Source organism: Triticum urartu, chromosome 7A (assembly GCF_056163025.1).
Source record: "Triticum urartu cultivar PI428250 chromosome 7A, HENAU_Tu73, whole genome shotgun sequence".
Taxonomy (NCBI): Eukaryota; Viridiplantae; Streptophyta; class Magnoliopsida; order Poales; family Poaceae; genus Triticum; species Triticum urartu.
The window spans coordinates 176,593,117-176,609,172 of record NC_141879.1 but is presented as its reverse complement, the minus strand read 5'-3'; the positions used below and the strand labels follow the sequence as shown (position 1 = coordinate 176,609,172).

Genomic DNA, 16,056 nt, shown 5'->3' with positions numbered 1-16,056 from the left:
TTATTTTGACCACATGTTAGAGCAATAATAAATGACATGCAAGTTATACAAAGCCTATGGTCAAATTCATACATGAAATGAGCTTTCAATGATATAATTTTCACATTATACATCTCATATATTATTAATCTTAACAATAGTCAAAGGCAATCTCAAAAAACGTATTAGGCCCTATATATATGGATGGATGGAGTAGTTTGTATTTCTATCTGATCTATCCCTTTGTTTTGGCCAACGAGAATGATTTATCTTCAGTGGGAGAGGTGCTTTGTGGTAGGTTCAATCTTACGGTGTCCTCACCTCGTGACAGAAGGGGTAACGAGGCACGTATTATATCATTACTATTAAGGATAAATGATGCGATTTAATTATATTGATTGGTTTTATTTTGTCGGGGGTTTCGTGCGACATATGCCAAAGGATGGCTTATCATGGTGGGGGAGAGTAATACGTCGCCGTTGCCTGGAAACGGATAAGGCGTAAACACGAACGCTGAAGCACTTTACCCAGGTTTGGGGCTCTCCTAGGAGATAATACCCCTAGTCCTGCTCTGCGGGGTCTCCGCATGATCACTATCTCAACAAGTCGCTACAAGCTTGCTCCTTGAGCTGTTTGGCTAGAGGTGGAAGAAGGGCTAGGCTAGCTCTACTCCTCTCTCTATGTGTGTGTGTTGTCTAAGAAGCTGAACCCTTTGCATGGGTGCCCTGGGGGTTTATATAGGCCTACCCCCAGGGGTATAGAGGTAATCTGGCTGGGTGTAGGACCCGGCTGTCAGTGTCTCCGGTGGCCGGCTTCTCCGCCGGCAGCTGGGGCTCGCCGCCTGGTGGGTCCCGGCCGCTATCTTGTACTTGGCCGACAGGCTGCGCCCACCGCTTGCAGGTCCTGCCGGCTGCTCAGCACTATAGCTGTGCTGCTGATGATGCGTGCTTTGTCGGGGAGAGCGTGGCTACAGTCTCGCCGCCTGGTGGCCGTTCACTGTAGTCACTCCCCGTCTCTTCTGGTTAATGACGCACAAACTCCAAGGAAGGGGGAGGGCCGCCTGCCAGGAGTCGCCCCCCCCTGAGGCGACTGGTCAGGGCTCGCCGTCTTCTGGCTTCTCACGGATAGGTAGGGCCCGCCACCTGCGGGCCGTACCGACAGCCTGTCGTGGGAGCATGGCCTTCTCTACCATGGATGATGTCATGGGCCGCGTGGCAACAGTGCCGCGCTGGGCGAGGGATGTCTACCCAGTACGCTGCACTGTGGCCACGCTCCGCCCTGGATTCGGGGGTGACAGGCTGCACTGTAGCCACGCCCCGTCTCGTCGTGACTATGTGGGTGCCAACTTTGAGGGCACGAGGGGCCGTCTGCTAGGAGCCGTCCTCCAGCCTGCTAGGAGTCGGCTCACTTCATGGCCGTCTTTTGGATTCCGCCGCCTTCTGGCAGCCGGCCGTTCGGACCAGCCGGCCCTAAGAAGGCGGTCCTTCGCCTTTGATGCTTGAGGGGCGCAGCCGGCCCCGATGTCTTGAAATACCACGGGAGGCTGATGAGGCTACCCGTGGTCATTTACTCCGACATATTTTGTCTACATTATGTCATCATGCTTCAAGATGTTTGTTACGAACTTAATACCTTAAGATGCATGTTGATAGCGGTCGAGGGATGGAGTAATGGTCGTAGATGCAGAATCATTTCGGTCTACTTGTTACAGACATAATGCCTATGTACCGATCATGCCATGAATAACATCATAACTATGCGCTATTCTATCAATTGCCCAATAGTAATTTGTGTACCCACCATTTGCTATGTTCTTAAGAGAGATGCCTCTAGTGAAAGCTATGGCCCCCGGGTCCACTTAAATCATATTACTAAAACCCTAAATACCTTGTTACAATTAATTTACTTTTATTTATTTTGCATTTTATATATCTCCTACTATCAGATTTAATTCTTGCAAATAATGAGTACAAGGGGACTGCCAACCCTCTTGCCAGCGTTGGGTGCAAGTATTTGCTCTTGTGTGTAGGTACTCCTATTGGTTCGATAAATCTTGGTTCTTTACTAAGGGGAATACCTTCTTCTACTATACTACTTCACCCTTCCTTTTCAGTGAAATTCAACGCTTATCACAAGTAGCAAAGGCCATTGTGCCTAATCGTCCCAAGCCCACCCTATCGGGTGCCACTTGGTGGACCAATAGCACAACCTAGAAACACTAGAAACTAGTTGCAACTCCTGGACAAAGATCAAGGCTATTATTAAGCTGATAGGGTCCATGGGTTTCGGGCCCAATGTGTGGTAGTACCTAGTCTTGGATAAAATACACATAACTTCTTATAAGCGAATTCAATGAGACAACCCACCATGTACTCCTATATGACCACTCATCGTTACCTTTACCAAAACAGGTTCCCACACTTAACTCCCACAGAGTATGACATAATCACAACCATTCCAATTCATCGTCCAGATGGATCAGACCTGACACAACTCTAAGCATAGCAAGAATGGCGAGGATGAATGGTCACTACATGGCTCAAGCACCTTCTAATCATGCTAGGATCATGGATTAGCTATTTGCTGGGCCAATAACAGGTCATTCAAAGGAATGGGTTCAACTACCGAAACATGTAACAGTTGAATCGTTGTTGTCCTAATGTAATAAAGAGAGAAGGAAGGAGAGAATGGGACTGTTTCGAAATGATTAAGGGGGTTTGCTTGCCTGCCACATTCTGAAGATAGTACTGCTCTTCATCGGTGTCATCACTACGTCAGAATCGTCTTTTACAGAGAACGAACAAACACCGACAAACAAAGAACAACATTCAATTGACGAAAATGCAACAATATGATGCATGATCATGACATGGCAACATGTTGTTGATTGAGCTAATGCAATTAGCAACATAATTAATTGAAGTTGATTTGAACCAAAGATTCAAATTCAAACTTCAGATAAAGCATTTCAATGCCTTTTAATTGAATTGACCTAAACATCAACTTTAAGTAGTCCAAACAAGCATGTAGATGGTACAGACTGATAGTTGGATTTTTTTATATAAATTATTTCATCTGAGTTATGGTTGAATTTATATGATTTTTTAAATTTAGGCAATTTTGTATAAATAAATAAATCATTTCTAATTTATTTTAAATCCAAAAAAAGCTTTACGACATCAGCATTGCATCAGCAGACAACAATGTCAAACCTGATCAGTGAGACCCCTTGTCAGCGACTCATCTAATTACCTGGGTTAATTTGTATTAATTTTTGACCCTAACTAAAAATGAGCGGGGCCTAGGACCACAAGTCAGTGACCCAGGGGAGGGCATTAGCAATCAAACCCGGCTAACCTGATCGGCGATTAGCCGCCGGCGTGTGCCGAGATGGTGGAGCGGCTCGGAAATCATCCTCCGGCGACCAAACCAGCGGCGGAGACCATCTACGAAGAGTTGTTACTCTCACACATTCGTTGGTGCCAAAAGCTTCGCCGGAGCTAGCCTCAAGCGACGGCGGTGTCCACTTCCGCAGCGGTCGGAGCTCGAACCTCGACGGAAACGACACTACGGCATTCAGAACGACCAGTTCTTCTCACCTACGACATCTACACGTCGCTGCAAGTGCGATGGACACCAACACGTGACCCTAAGGTCACCGGAGTGACGCCGGCGTCGAGCTCGTGTTGCGATGCTCGACGGCTTGCATCGAATTGGCGGCTACGGCAAACAAAAAGATGTGGGGTTACGGGGGGAACCCGGGGGATGACAACGCACTCGAAGACAGGCTCAGCGGGATCTGGGAGGCGTCAAAGACAGCGAATCGAAGGTGGTGACCCACGGTGGCCGAGGAGGAAGTCAATGATGGTGATGGCTAGAGGTCAAGGAGGAGGCGATGGCTACGTAAACGCAGCGACACAACCTCGGTGACATGGCGTGGAGTGCAGGCGAGAGGCGAGGAACGAGGGCGAGAGTGAGAGGGTTGGGCTTGGGGACGTTTGTGGCGTCCTTAGCCAACTCCAGGCGGTCGGCAGCAAGCAGGAGGTGGCCAAGCGCGTGCCAGCGCGTCGCGGCCAAGTGCTTGCTCCTATCCTCCTGGCGCGAGGAGGGAGACCACTGGCCATTCGGGTACGTCGGCACGGAGGGGTTAGCACCGAAATGCCAAACCGGATCTTAGGGTACATAGCACAATGTGTCGGCAGTTGAAGTGCCCCAAGAGCCAAACAGATTCCAAAATAGTTTTTCCGTGGTGGCTAGAAGAAGGATTACTTCCCAAATCGCACAAATTATTTCCATTGTTTCAAAATAATTGCAGATGAATCTCCTGTAGAACTGAACATTGTTATTTATATATTTCAGTTGATCCCAAATGAAAATGGTAGATCTCATCTGATACTATATTCGGTTATTGGCCCTGTTTGGATCATGGGGTTAGAGCTAGTTTGAGTTAGTTGGGGGCTTAAATAACCCAAAAGTATCCAAACAGGTAGGGTTAGAGTGGGTTAGTTCCATCTAACCCAACTATTCTGGTGGAGAGGTGCTTATTTGAGTTAGAGTGGGTTAGAAAATAACTCTAACTCTAACTGTGTTAGAGTATTCAAACAGGGCCATTATTTAATGGGCAACGATAGGCGCCGGCGGACTGGCCCAAAATTTCGGCCGGTCAGCGCGCCCGTTGGATCAAAACGTCCCGTATCGTTAGATTTTCTCGTCTTCCCGTTCCGAACCTCTGGTCTCAACACACACAAAAAGAAAAGCCCCGCACAGCTCGCCGGTCCAACACGCCGCCCACTCCTGCCGGCCACTGGGCTCGTCCTCAACTAGCCGCGCCGCCCGCACTCGCCCGACACCACTCTCCGTGTTGGATTTAGAAAGTAGATCAAATCGCGGAGTGTAGGTCCTACGTGCAAAGCTAACTTGCAAGCAAGCATGCAAGCAGCTTAATGGATCTACAATACCACATGCATGAAGAGCTAGCTTCAACTGGATTCGAGTCGTCATTGGAAACTCGAGCGGAAGCTCTCGTAGGCAGATCTGGGCGAGCTACAATAAAATCACTCGACGGTTGCAGCTTTTTTGCACGCCAATTGTAGCTTTTGGGCTTGTCGGTGGTAGCTTTTTTGTCACTGGTTGCAGCTTCCGTGCTCGATGGTTGTAGCTATTTTCATCGCCGGTCGCATCTTCCGTGCTCGTTGGTTACAACTCTTTTCATGCCGGGTTGTAGCTATGAATTGCACGGTTGCGGCTTTGCCATCACCGGCTGAAGCATCATCGGTTGTAGCATTGGTCTTCACTAGTTCCAGTACCTGCTAACGCCCGGTTCAGCTTCCGTAGAAACACGAGCCTCTATGAAGTTTTTTTCCATTGTCGGTCATCAGTTGAAGCTTTTTTCATCTACGGTTGAAGCTTTTTTCATCTACGGTTGAAGCTTTTTATATCAATGGTTGTAACTTTTTCTGTTGCACACTGTCTGGTTGAAGCTTTTTTCATCTAGGGTTGAAGCTTTTCTGTCAACAGTTGAAACTTTTTCCGTTGCATAGTGCTTGATTGAGGATTTTTCAATATAGGGTTGAACCTATTTTTGTCAATAGTTGCAGCACTGGCCGCCCCCTAATTTCCGCCATATCCGCTTGAAGATTTTCATGGACGGTTTTAGCTCTTTCAGGTGCCGGTTGCAGCTTTGCGGTTGCACAGAGCTTGTTGAAGCACACACGCAGCAAAAAACGCAACGCTAATTCTAGCAAAAAAATGCCACCAATTCGAGCAAAAAATCTCTCCGGATGTAGCATCGGCGGGGCAGCAGTATGAGGCATGTGGGGAAATACATACTTGCAGCATTGGGGGAGGGGTGCTCACAGAAGCAGCATGAGGTCATGCTGTTGGTGTTGACGAGCTCACGCTGTGCTTAAAAGAGAGAGGAGAGAAGCAACAAGGCAAGAGGAAGAAACAAAGCAGAGAAAAAAATAGTTACATGAAGGTCCTTTTTTTAGAACAACGGATAAGAGAAAGGACATCTTGCTTGAAGGCCCATCAAAAGTCACGTGGCCCATTCCGTTTCCGTATAGCAACGCGAGCGAGCGAGGGGCGACCGGCCGAGCGCTGGGCCGGTCGTCCGTAGGGAAACGTTTCTCTTATTTAATTTGGGAAAGTACGTACCACGTGATGTCCAGTAGTAGCAGATGCACACGCAGCAGCAAGAAGACACCGGAAGTCCGGTACTTTACGCAAAACACCCTCAGGAAGCGGGAAAACAGAAAAGTGAGCAGCAGTTGAGGTCCTCCCGTCCGTGAGATAAATTGTCCCCCGTGCCCATCGGCAGCGAAACCCTAGAATCGAATCGAGGCGAGGCGGCGACGGAGACAAGCGAAAAGGAAATCGCGGAGGAGGCGAAGGAAGAGGCATCATGTTCCGGCGGGCCGTGGGTTCCCTCCTCGCACGGGGGTTCTCGCCACGTGCGACCCCAAGGACTGCTCCTGCGCGCTCTCTGCACTTCTTGGTGAGTTTTCCCCCGTTGCTTTTACTCAGATCTGCAACTCCAGGCACCTCCGTCATATTTCTCATCCCGATCGATACAGAGCGATCTCGCCATCGGTAATGGCCTTCTTGGTGCTTATGTTTTTGCCGCGGGTCTGATGGCTGGTGGTGGTGGGGGGTTGGTGATTCTGCATTTCAAGCAAGGCGCAGGTGTTGATGCATCAGGTAGATTCCTCCTCTTCGTTAGCTGCGTTTCATGTCAGGAACCACCACCTCATACCTGTCCCGTCTTCTTGTGTAGCTGCTGCTGGCAAGCTGAACCACAAGGTCAAGTTTAAGAAGCCGGACATGAAGCAGAGGTTTGAGAGTTGGATCATCGAGCACGAAAAGACATACCGAGATGAGGAAGAGAAGGCTATGCGGTTCGAATTGTTCAAGGCCGCCCTCGAGATGATGGAATCGCAGCTCCCGTCCGTCGAGGAGAGTGGTGTGCTTCCACAGGTAAGCTGTTTCGCAGACTTTACAGCCGAGGAGAAACGGAAATTGCTGGCCTTTCCCAACGGAGTTAACATCACCGAGTACAACGAGATGGTCAAGTCTGCCTGGGCCAAGCAACAGAAAGGTCTCTTCTTCTGCAATTTATTTATCCTTGAATATGCACTTGCTAGCTTGAATCGCATATTACTTTACCCGTTTTGTTTTCGATGTCAAATTGGACCTGGTATATATAAGTTTTTATGATTTACCTTGTTTTGGATGTCAAATTGGACCATACACTCATCACTAGATAATTTTGTTCCCTCCCTCAATCCTTGTAGTACCACTAGCTTGAACATACTCTTCTTCCTGTGCCAACCTTTCCATCTGATGAAATCAGATATTGTTAATTCTATGCCTGGTTCTGCCATAGTACAAGTAAGTGGATGTATGTATAAACAGTTGAGTTTCCAGTAGACTTTAGTCATTGTCGATTAATTGACGAAACAGATAGCAACTAGGTTTGTAATTGCATTCCACTCAATAGCAGTAACAGTTGCGCACTAGGAGCAGCTGTTTAGTTTGATCAAGAAAGTTTGTTTTGTGGACAGTTCAAATATAAATGGGAGCATCCATTGGGCGTGCCAGTCCGCTAAATGTGCACTTGAATTATGTATGTATGACTTTACCCTGTCCGTTTTGGATGTCAAAGTTGGACCTGTTGGTTTTATGGTACCTCACCTCCCAAGGACCGTACACTCATCACTAAATAATGTTTATTTTTCCGATGAAATCAGATCTCTTTATTTCTATGGCTGGTTCTTCCTTATCAGAAGTAAGTGGATGGATGTATGCATTGTTGAGTTTCAAGTAAGACTTGATCCATTGGCAATTAATTGACAAAACTGACTAACTTGATGAGCAACTACCAACTGCGTATGCACAGTAATAGGAGCACTCAACTCTATCCTGGCAATTACAACAAGAATTAGAAAGTTTGTTGTGTGGACAGATCATCAAAATATAAATGGAGTCAGTTTTATAGCCATCCATTGGGCCTTCCAGTCTGCTAACTTGTAGCTTTTACATGAAAACAGGAGAGATGTATTGATAAGGATGCCCGGCATGAAGCAGGGCGACATGCAGGCAACTCAAGGCTCTGCATGAAAGTTCGGTCACCTGCCTCACTCCGCCGTCGGTGATTTATGCCTGAAAATGCTGCCGCTCGTTCGTCCATCCCCAACCCTTCCACACGGCCGATTCGGAGGTCGCCACAGCTTCGGCGGCCCTAATGGGTGTAGCACCACTTGGCAGTCTTCCCTGGCAGCTCCGCCACGACCATCACAACCCCGCCGAACCGACTGCTTTTGGTTATTGCCACCGCCGATGCATCGCAGCGAGTGGAGTCCTCCGGCAGCCGCGTGGCCGTCCAGAGGCTGTTGATGCAGCTGACGCATACCCCAGACGGGCTTTTGTGCTGCCAATTAATGCTTCGATCCACCGCTGTCCGGTTTCTTCCACCTCGCACGCAACATATTTGACAAATTTCTCAAGGTAAAAAATGTGCGAACCAGGAGTTTTTTATTGGGCATGATGTAGTTTGTCGGTGATTTTCGTATTGTAGATGAGCTCACGTGACTCCTCTTTCGTGGGTGATTCCTCGTTGGATGAGGAATTTGACCTGACGGAAGAAGAGGGCATTGTTATGACCAGATGAAAATTTAAGTTTTAGTTTGGGATAATTTTTAGTTTAATTGTGTGGCTGAACTGCTAGGCTGCATCACTGCCGCCGCATGGCCGGTAGCCGTATTTACTTAATCTGTTGGAGTAGAAGGTTTACATCACCAAATATACATCAACTCTTAAAGTTGAGACCTTTTAGAGATGTAAAAATATTATTTTTGGTGATAAATTATATATCACCTGATTTTACATCTTCAAATATACATAATCTATTGGAGATGTTTCTAAAAAAGTCGGCTGCAAGTAGGCCTACCTGGTTAGCCACTAAACACCATAGTTTTTCTTCCCTCTCTCGCAAGGCGACTGGGGAAAGCTTTTCTTCCCTCGATCTTCTGGTTCTTATTTACATTCGCAGGCCTTTGGTCTTCACAAAGATCTGCATGCCACCATGCGGGCGTCCCTGAGTCTTGGTCTTGACGTTGTTGATGGTGTCAAAGCCCTCAGGCTCAAGGGTGGCGGCCTCGCTGGTGTGGGGCAAGACGCCCCGGCAAGGCTCTTATCGGGGCTATGTAGGCCGCCCCGGCAAGGGTCTTACCAGGGGAAGCCCATCTTGCCCATTCACTCTCCATGCCTCTGGCTTGAGTGCTACCTTTGCAGTCAAGTACCTTTCCTTCCTCTGCCCCGCCAAGCATGGTCGCAGGTGAGGCTACGACTGCCCGTGCACAAGTAAAGGGGTACAGAAAGGCTCCTACTTTTGTACACCGACGGGAGTCCCCGGGCCTAGGCCACATATAAGCGCGAAGCGTTGTTGGGCCAGGCCTAGAACGGTGCGCGGGCACGCGTGGCAGAGTTTTATCCACAGTAACTTCCTCGCCAGTTGCGCTTCCCCATGACCCACGTTGGGTGCGTTATGTGGGGGTCGTGCGTGGAACGGTCGCTGCACGCTTGCGTCACCCTGCGGTGAATAGTAAAGAGGCGGCCCGCGTCTTCCCCATAAAAAAGAGGAAGCCGCCGGGGCGCTGCTTATTTACCCTCCGCGCCTTTTCCAATCTTGGAACCGCCGTTCCCCTCTTTTTCTCCAAGCACAAATCGAAGCTTTCGCCTCTGTTTGCCGCCGCCGTGCCCCTATTGCTCTAGATCCCTCACCCCTTCTCAGCCGCCATGGCACCCAAGGCAAGCAAGAACAAGGGAGCGTCCAAGGACGTCGGGAGGAAGGAGGCGCCGGAAAGCGAGTTGGTGGAGCTGCGGGCCGAGTACGCCCTCTTCACCTCGACGGTCGACGCGCTCACCCTCAAGGAGAAGTTTAGGCCCCTGTGGGGAAGGGAAACGTCGAGGATCCCGCCACACGCATCGTCCCCGCCTCCTTCGCCAAGGCCGGTCCGAATTGATACCCTTTCTTTGTTGACTACTTCTCTTGCGGGCTCTGCCCCCCCTTTTTAGATTTCTTCAACGACATCATGCACACCTACGAATTCCACCTTCTGGACCTTACGCCGAACACCGTGGCGTGCATGGCCTTCTTTGCCCATCTTTGTGAGGGCTTCGCCGGAGTGCTCCCCAGCACGGCGCTCTTCCGCCATTACTTCACCCCTCGCATTCAGTCAGGGGGCGCCATCTCTGGCTGCATCACTTGGATTCCGAGGACCCAGAGCAGGGGCACGTACCCAGAGGGTGCCCAGAAGGAGAGGTGGGACGAGTGGTGGGGCCGGTGGTGCTGGATCGAGGAGGCAGATCTGCAGGAGTTCTGCCAGGTCCGTCGGAGGCCGTCGGTCCGCGGCAAGGACTGGGGCGAGCTCGACGCTGACAACAAGAAGCTCACGGTTGTCACCACCAGGATCCATCGCCTCACCTCGGCCAGGCTCACTCTCGAGATGATCGGGGCTGACTTCATCCGCCGCCGGATTGCCCCACTGCACAATAAGGGGAGGCCAGCCTGGGACTTCAGGAATGTGGCCGATATCATGAGGCTCCGCCCCGGCCTGAACCACAACTTCACGGTGCTACAACATGCCCATCTTTGTCAGAGGCTTTTCCAGCTCAAGGTTGACAAGGTCGGCAGGGTCGAGAGGACCGGCAAGGTCGAGAGACCGGCAAGGCCGGCAAGTCTGACGGCCTGTTCGGGTTGCCAGCGGGGGTAGTCCCTTTGAGCAACAACTCTTGCCGGACCGCCATCATCGCCATGATGCCAGTTTTCAACGTGCACGGCCTCGATTCGACCTGGGCTGAGCCAAAGGCGGAGCTGGTGCAGGCATTCTTCGACAACTTGTCGGAGAGGTATGTTTGTGACGAGCCGCAGCTCATCCGTGACACCACTGAGGAAGAGCTGGCGTACATTGCCGCCAGGGCGGAGGAGGCAGCACTTGCCGAGGAGGCTGGCAGCCTCGGCACTGTGGAGGACGAGGCCGACGTGGCCGCAGAAGAGAGGGAGTTTTCCGAGTGGACGGGGTCTGCAGGGGAACCCAGCGGCGCCGGCGCTGGGGTTCCCCCTGTTGAAGAAGTGGTCGAGGAGTCGACCGAAGAGGAGATCGGTGCGGATGACTCCTCGGCCCCAGGGAGGAAACGCGTCCTGCGGCAGGCTAGTTCCAGCAAGCCGGTTCGGCCCGGCAAGACCGCGCAACGCGAACGGGCTCAGGTGCAGCCCGCGCACCAGATGAGGGCTGCGGCAGCGAACAAGGCCACAGTCGTCGCCTCCTCCTTGTCCAAGCGGCCCAGGACTCCATCCCCTTCTCCTCCCCTTGCGGACGCCGCCCCGGAGGCCGATTTCGACCTTGGGTCCTTTAGCCCGAAGAGGAAGAGGAGGCCAGTGGAGGAGGACGAGTAAGCACCTTGCCCCTCATCATTTCCTGACCCTCCACCCATGCCATCTTTCCCTAACTTGATCTTATCTTCACAACGACATGGAGACGCTAGCCCAGAGGGCGGCGAAGAGAGGCAAAGCTTCGGCGGGTGGTGAGCCCCCGGCGAGCGCTACACGCACGCCGACATTGGTGGTGATCAGCCCGGACAATAGCCCTCGGCGCAACCCCGTCTCAGCCCGCGGTGTGAGTTCATTATTCACTCCCCATCGACGGGCGTTGGCGTGTGAATCCTTGGTGCTGACCTTGCCGGGTTCGCAGGAGGAGAGCGGCAACAGGAGGAGCCGCTGAGGGCCGCCCCTAACACGCCGCCCCTGTCAACCACACCACCCAGAGGGGTGTCACTGGCAAGGGCATCTACCGCCGAGCCCATGCGCATTGAGGAAGAGGGGGCAAGCTTGGGCGCTGGTGGCTCCGTCCCGGCAACGGACGTTGACAGGGAGGGAACCACTTCCTCTCAATTCGGCACGGGTAAGTTGCTTGCCTCCCGTCCCTCACTATCTCTGCCATGCGATGATCTTTCTTTTTCTTTGTTCTGAACCTTGATTTTGGCCTTGCTTCATTCTCCTTTTTGGTTTCCATACCCTCCCTCGACGGAGCGGGAAGACATCGACACTGTCATCGAGGAGGTCACCAAGGATGCCGAGGCTGAGGCCACCAAGATAGCGGTTGGGGAAGCCGCCAAGTCCGCCGCCGAGGAGGCCGCCAAGGGGTCTGCCGGGGAGATTGACGAGGCTGCTGCCGGGGAGTCCGGCAAGGGGCCTGCCGGGGAGACCGGCGAGGCTGCTGCCGGGGAGGCCGGCAAGGCTGCCGCCAAGGAGGCCGCCAAGGGGCCTGCCGGGGAGGGGGTGGCCGACAACCAACCTTCCTCCCCTGCAGCCCCCGCCCCAGGCAAGTACTTGAGGGTGGGCGATGATCTGTTCATCCGCCTCCCAGGGACGTCGAGCACCAGAGCGCCAGCCGAAGGGGAGGTTTTCGACGACAAGGTGCCCGCCACCGCCGGGATCCAGGTTGTCGACGAACCGAGTGCCAGCGACAGCGGTTCCCAAGAGGAGCAGCTCCTCTGGGCCATGAGCGCCAATTTTCAGAAGCTTCAGGCGCTCCACCGTGCCCACTAGGATAAGGTGAACTCCAGGATGGCGGCTGTGGACAAGGAGGAAGCAGATTTTCAGGAGTGCGTCGCTCAGACGCAAGTCTGGTTCGGTGAGGCCCGAGAGGAACTGAGGACCGCCCAGGATCAGCTGGATGAGCGCAAGCGGGAGCTTCTCCTGAAGCAGGATGACATCAAGAAGGCCCAAGAGGCGGCGAAGGAACAGGCCGCCAAGGACAAAGCTGATCGGCAGTAGCAGCAAGCTTTGCTGGACACCTAGGAGGAAGACCTCGTTGCTCGTGAACAGGCGCTCACCGCCAAACTCCGCGGAAAGGACGAGGAAATCGAGAAGATCGTTGCGCAGTGGACCCAGGAGCTAGAGCGGAAGTACAAGGATGCACTTGATGCTCTGGCCCTGGACCAAGTCGGCAAGGTGGAGAAGCTAGAGCTGGAGTGAGAGGAGCTGAAGAAGGGGATCTCAAAGCTGACGGAGGACAGGGACACGGCTACCGGCACCCTGGCGGATTTGCGGGTCACCGTATCCGACAAGACCAAGCTGCTCTCCGAGGCCAATGACTCCATCGACGATCTGAAGCTAAAATTGGACACCTTGGAAGGGACGCTTTCGGAGGTCTGGGCCCGTGAGGACACCCTGAACAAGGCCCTTGAGGGGGAGAGGCTGCTGCGGTAGGATTACGCCGCCGCCCACAAGGGCTATGTGGACAGCATAAATCTCTGGACCAGCCGCCTCATTGACGTTGCAGAGAGGCTCACCATGCAGCTAGCTGTCATGGACATGCCGAACTTCAGGTACTCCCAGGAGGCGAACATAAGCCCCAGCGCCAGGCTGACTCTGTTTTTCGAGGGCGTCCTCGAGGCCTTGGAACAGCTCCGCTCCAATCGAGCGACTTATCTGGCCAATGAGGCTCGGAAGCTTTGCCGGGGCGCCCTGACCAAGGATCTCACCAAGGTGGTGTTCTGGAACCCCAGCGTCGACTTCGCTAACGCGCTTGAGAGTTTGCCGAAGGATGCGGACCTCGAGGCACTCGAAGAGCGTATCGAGCCCATCATTAGCTGCGTTGACGAAGTCAAGATGGTGGAAGGCCAGCGCCGGGACTAGCCACCCTGTTTCTCATTGCCGCGGCGAGTTCATGACCAAGATAATTTTATCTTAAGTTAGAACTGCGGTAACCGCTGATGTAATATAACTTTGCAGTATTTTGATATGGCGCATGCTATCTTCCCGTTTGATTTTTCTTTGTATGTACACACCCTACGCTTAGTTGGATAGGTTTGTCGGCTCATAAACCCGTGATGTGGCGCTTTGAGGAACGGATCCTTAGCAGCCTGCCGGGGGCGCTTGCTGCCGGGAAAGCCACCTTGCCTTTCTCAGCGCAGCCGCTTGAACTGTTGAGCGGACTTAAAAAAGAACAAGGGCGTTGCCAATAGCGGAAGGGTTCCCTTGCATGCAGGTTTTCCATACAATGAGCAAAATCCTTCGAGGAAAATAACCCTATACAAAAAGGTAAATTGCTCAAGGTTTTGCGTGACTTAGCTTTTCCGTCGCCACGCAGATGGTCGTTGCGGCCGCAGACAACACAGCTCGCCTGGTTGATGGCACCGGAGTGTGGCTGGTTGATGTTGCCCTCTTCTTTGGAGCCATCACGATGAAGGAGTCGATGCGTTGACTTCTAGACCAGATTTCACAGCCCCATCGCCCCCTACCTGGCGCGCCAAAGCTGTCGGGGAAACGACACCCATGGGATCCCAGGGGATCCCTTCTACGGTTGGCGGGGCGTGGAGTTGCGCAAAGAGCAAGTCTACCGATCAGCACGAGGTTTTTTTTACCCAGGTTCGGGCCGCAAATGATGCGTAAAACCCTAGTCCTGCTTTTGTGTATATTTGGTGTTCTTTAGCTCTTGGACTAGCTACTATGCGTGCCCAGTCCAAAAAGTCTGAATCCTTCCACAGTACACCTCGGGCCTCCTTTTATATGTCAAAGGGGTCGCCACAGTGGCACACAGGAGGTGGAAAGTATCTATAGTGTACAAGTTTATCGCTTGTCACCATAGGACAAACGCATTTAATGCGCTACCTACGTGCCCTCTTGCTTTATCGGGGGCGGCAACAGAGCTCGTCCCGTCCATCGCCGCCTGGCCTTGCTTCGATGCGCGTCCAAGCTGACGAGGCATGCAGCGCCATGCTGGTTGGCTAGTTGCTGTGCTGGTGCGGTGACAGGGTCTTCACAAAGATCTGCATGCCACCACGCAGGTGCTTGACTAGTTGGCCTAGAAGCTGCATGCTGCCACGCAGGCGCTTACCTAGTTGGCGGGCTGGTTGCCGCGTCGGAACGGCCACGGGGCAGCAAGTTGGTAGGTGCGGGCCTAGCCATGGCCCCGCAGATGTCCCCGGCAAGGGTCTTGCCGGGGTCTCGCGGGCGTCCCCAGCAAGGATCCTGTCGGGGGTCATCGGCCGTCCCCGGCAAGGATCTTGCCGGGGGTCTTCGTCTTCTGGTTCTTATTTAGATTCGCAGGCCTTTGGTCTTCACAAAGATCTGCATGCCACCATAAAACGTCCCTGAGTCTTGGTCTTGACGTTGTCAATGGTGTCAGAGCCCTCATGCTCAAGGGTGGCGGCCTCGCTGGTGTGGGGCAAGTCGACCCGGCAAGGTTCTTGCCGGGGCTATGTAGGCCGCCCTGGCAAGGGTCTTGCCGGGGGAAGCCCATCTTGCCCCTTCGCTCTCCATGCCTCTGGCCTGAGTGCTACCTTGGCAGTCTTGTACCTTTCCTTCCTCTGCCCCACCAAGCATGGTCGCAGGTGAGGCTACGATTGCCCGTGCACAAGTAAAGGGGTACAGAAAGGTTCCTATTTTTATACACCGATAGGCTGGCCCTTGGGGTTGGCGCCAAAGTCGTCCAAGTAGGCACCAAGGCGCTTTAGCGCCGACATATTGGGCCAGGTAACCTAAGATCCAACGTGACATATCGGTGCTAACCCCTTCACGCTGACGGACCCGTAGTTAACAGGTTGTTGGCGTCGTCGCCGTTGGGGTCGAGCATAAGGTTTTTATTTTAGAGCAACCACGTATTTCTTTAATAGAAAATCAAGTTACATGGAGCAACGCACATGGAAACTAAAAGACAGACCAGGGAACAACATTTGTCCTAAAACGCTATAGATAGAGCCCTAGAAGATTGAAAAATACAGAACCATTCCTGGGATTTTTTGCACACACCGACTCCAGCGGCTGCCGCCCAACTCCAGCGCCACTAAGGCGCGCGCCAGTAAAGATGCTGAGCCTCCACCATTGCTAGATCCAATGAAGAGTCGATGAACAGGCCCACTGCAAAGCAACGAGGCATGATACATCTTCAACGTATCTATAATTTTCGATTGTTCCATGCTATTATATTATCTGTTTTGGATGTTTTGTATGCATTAATATGCTATTTTATATTATTTTTGGGACTAACTTATTAACCTAGAGCCCAGTGTCAG

The 16,056-nt window shown here is 52.3% G+C and overlaps 1 protein-coding gene across 2 annotated transcripts; it reads left to right on the top strand.

Moving 5' to 3' along the window:
• Positions 1-6,223: 6,223 nt before the first annotated feature.
• Positions 6,224-8,684, top strand: LOC125520696 (uncharacterized). 2 transcript variants are annotated; one of them, XM_087534434.1, is made up of 4 exons: positions 6,224-6,475; positions 6,555-6,678; positions 6,755-7,079; positions 8,022-8,684. In XM_087534434.1, the coding sequence occupies exons 1-4, from the start codon at positions 6,383-6,385 to the stop codon at positions 8,095-8,097; spliced, it is 618 nt and encodes a 205-aa protein (XP_087390560.1). In that variant the 5' UTR covers positions 6,224-6,382; the 3' UTR covers positions 8,098-8,684. The 2 variants fall into 2 exon arrangements, with proteins under 2 accessions (XP_087390560.1, XP_048541619.1); XM_048685662.2 differs by having other exon boundaries at positions 6,225-6,475; positions 6,755-7,075; positions 8,028-8,684.
• Positions 8,685-16,056: the final 7,372 nt, after the last annotated feature.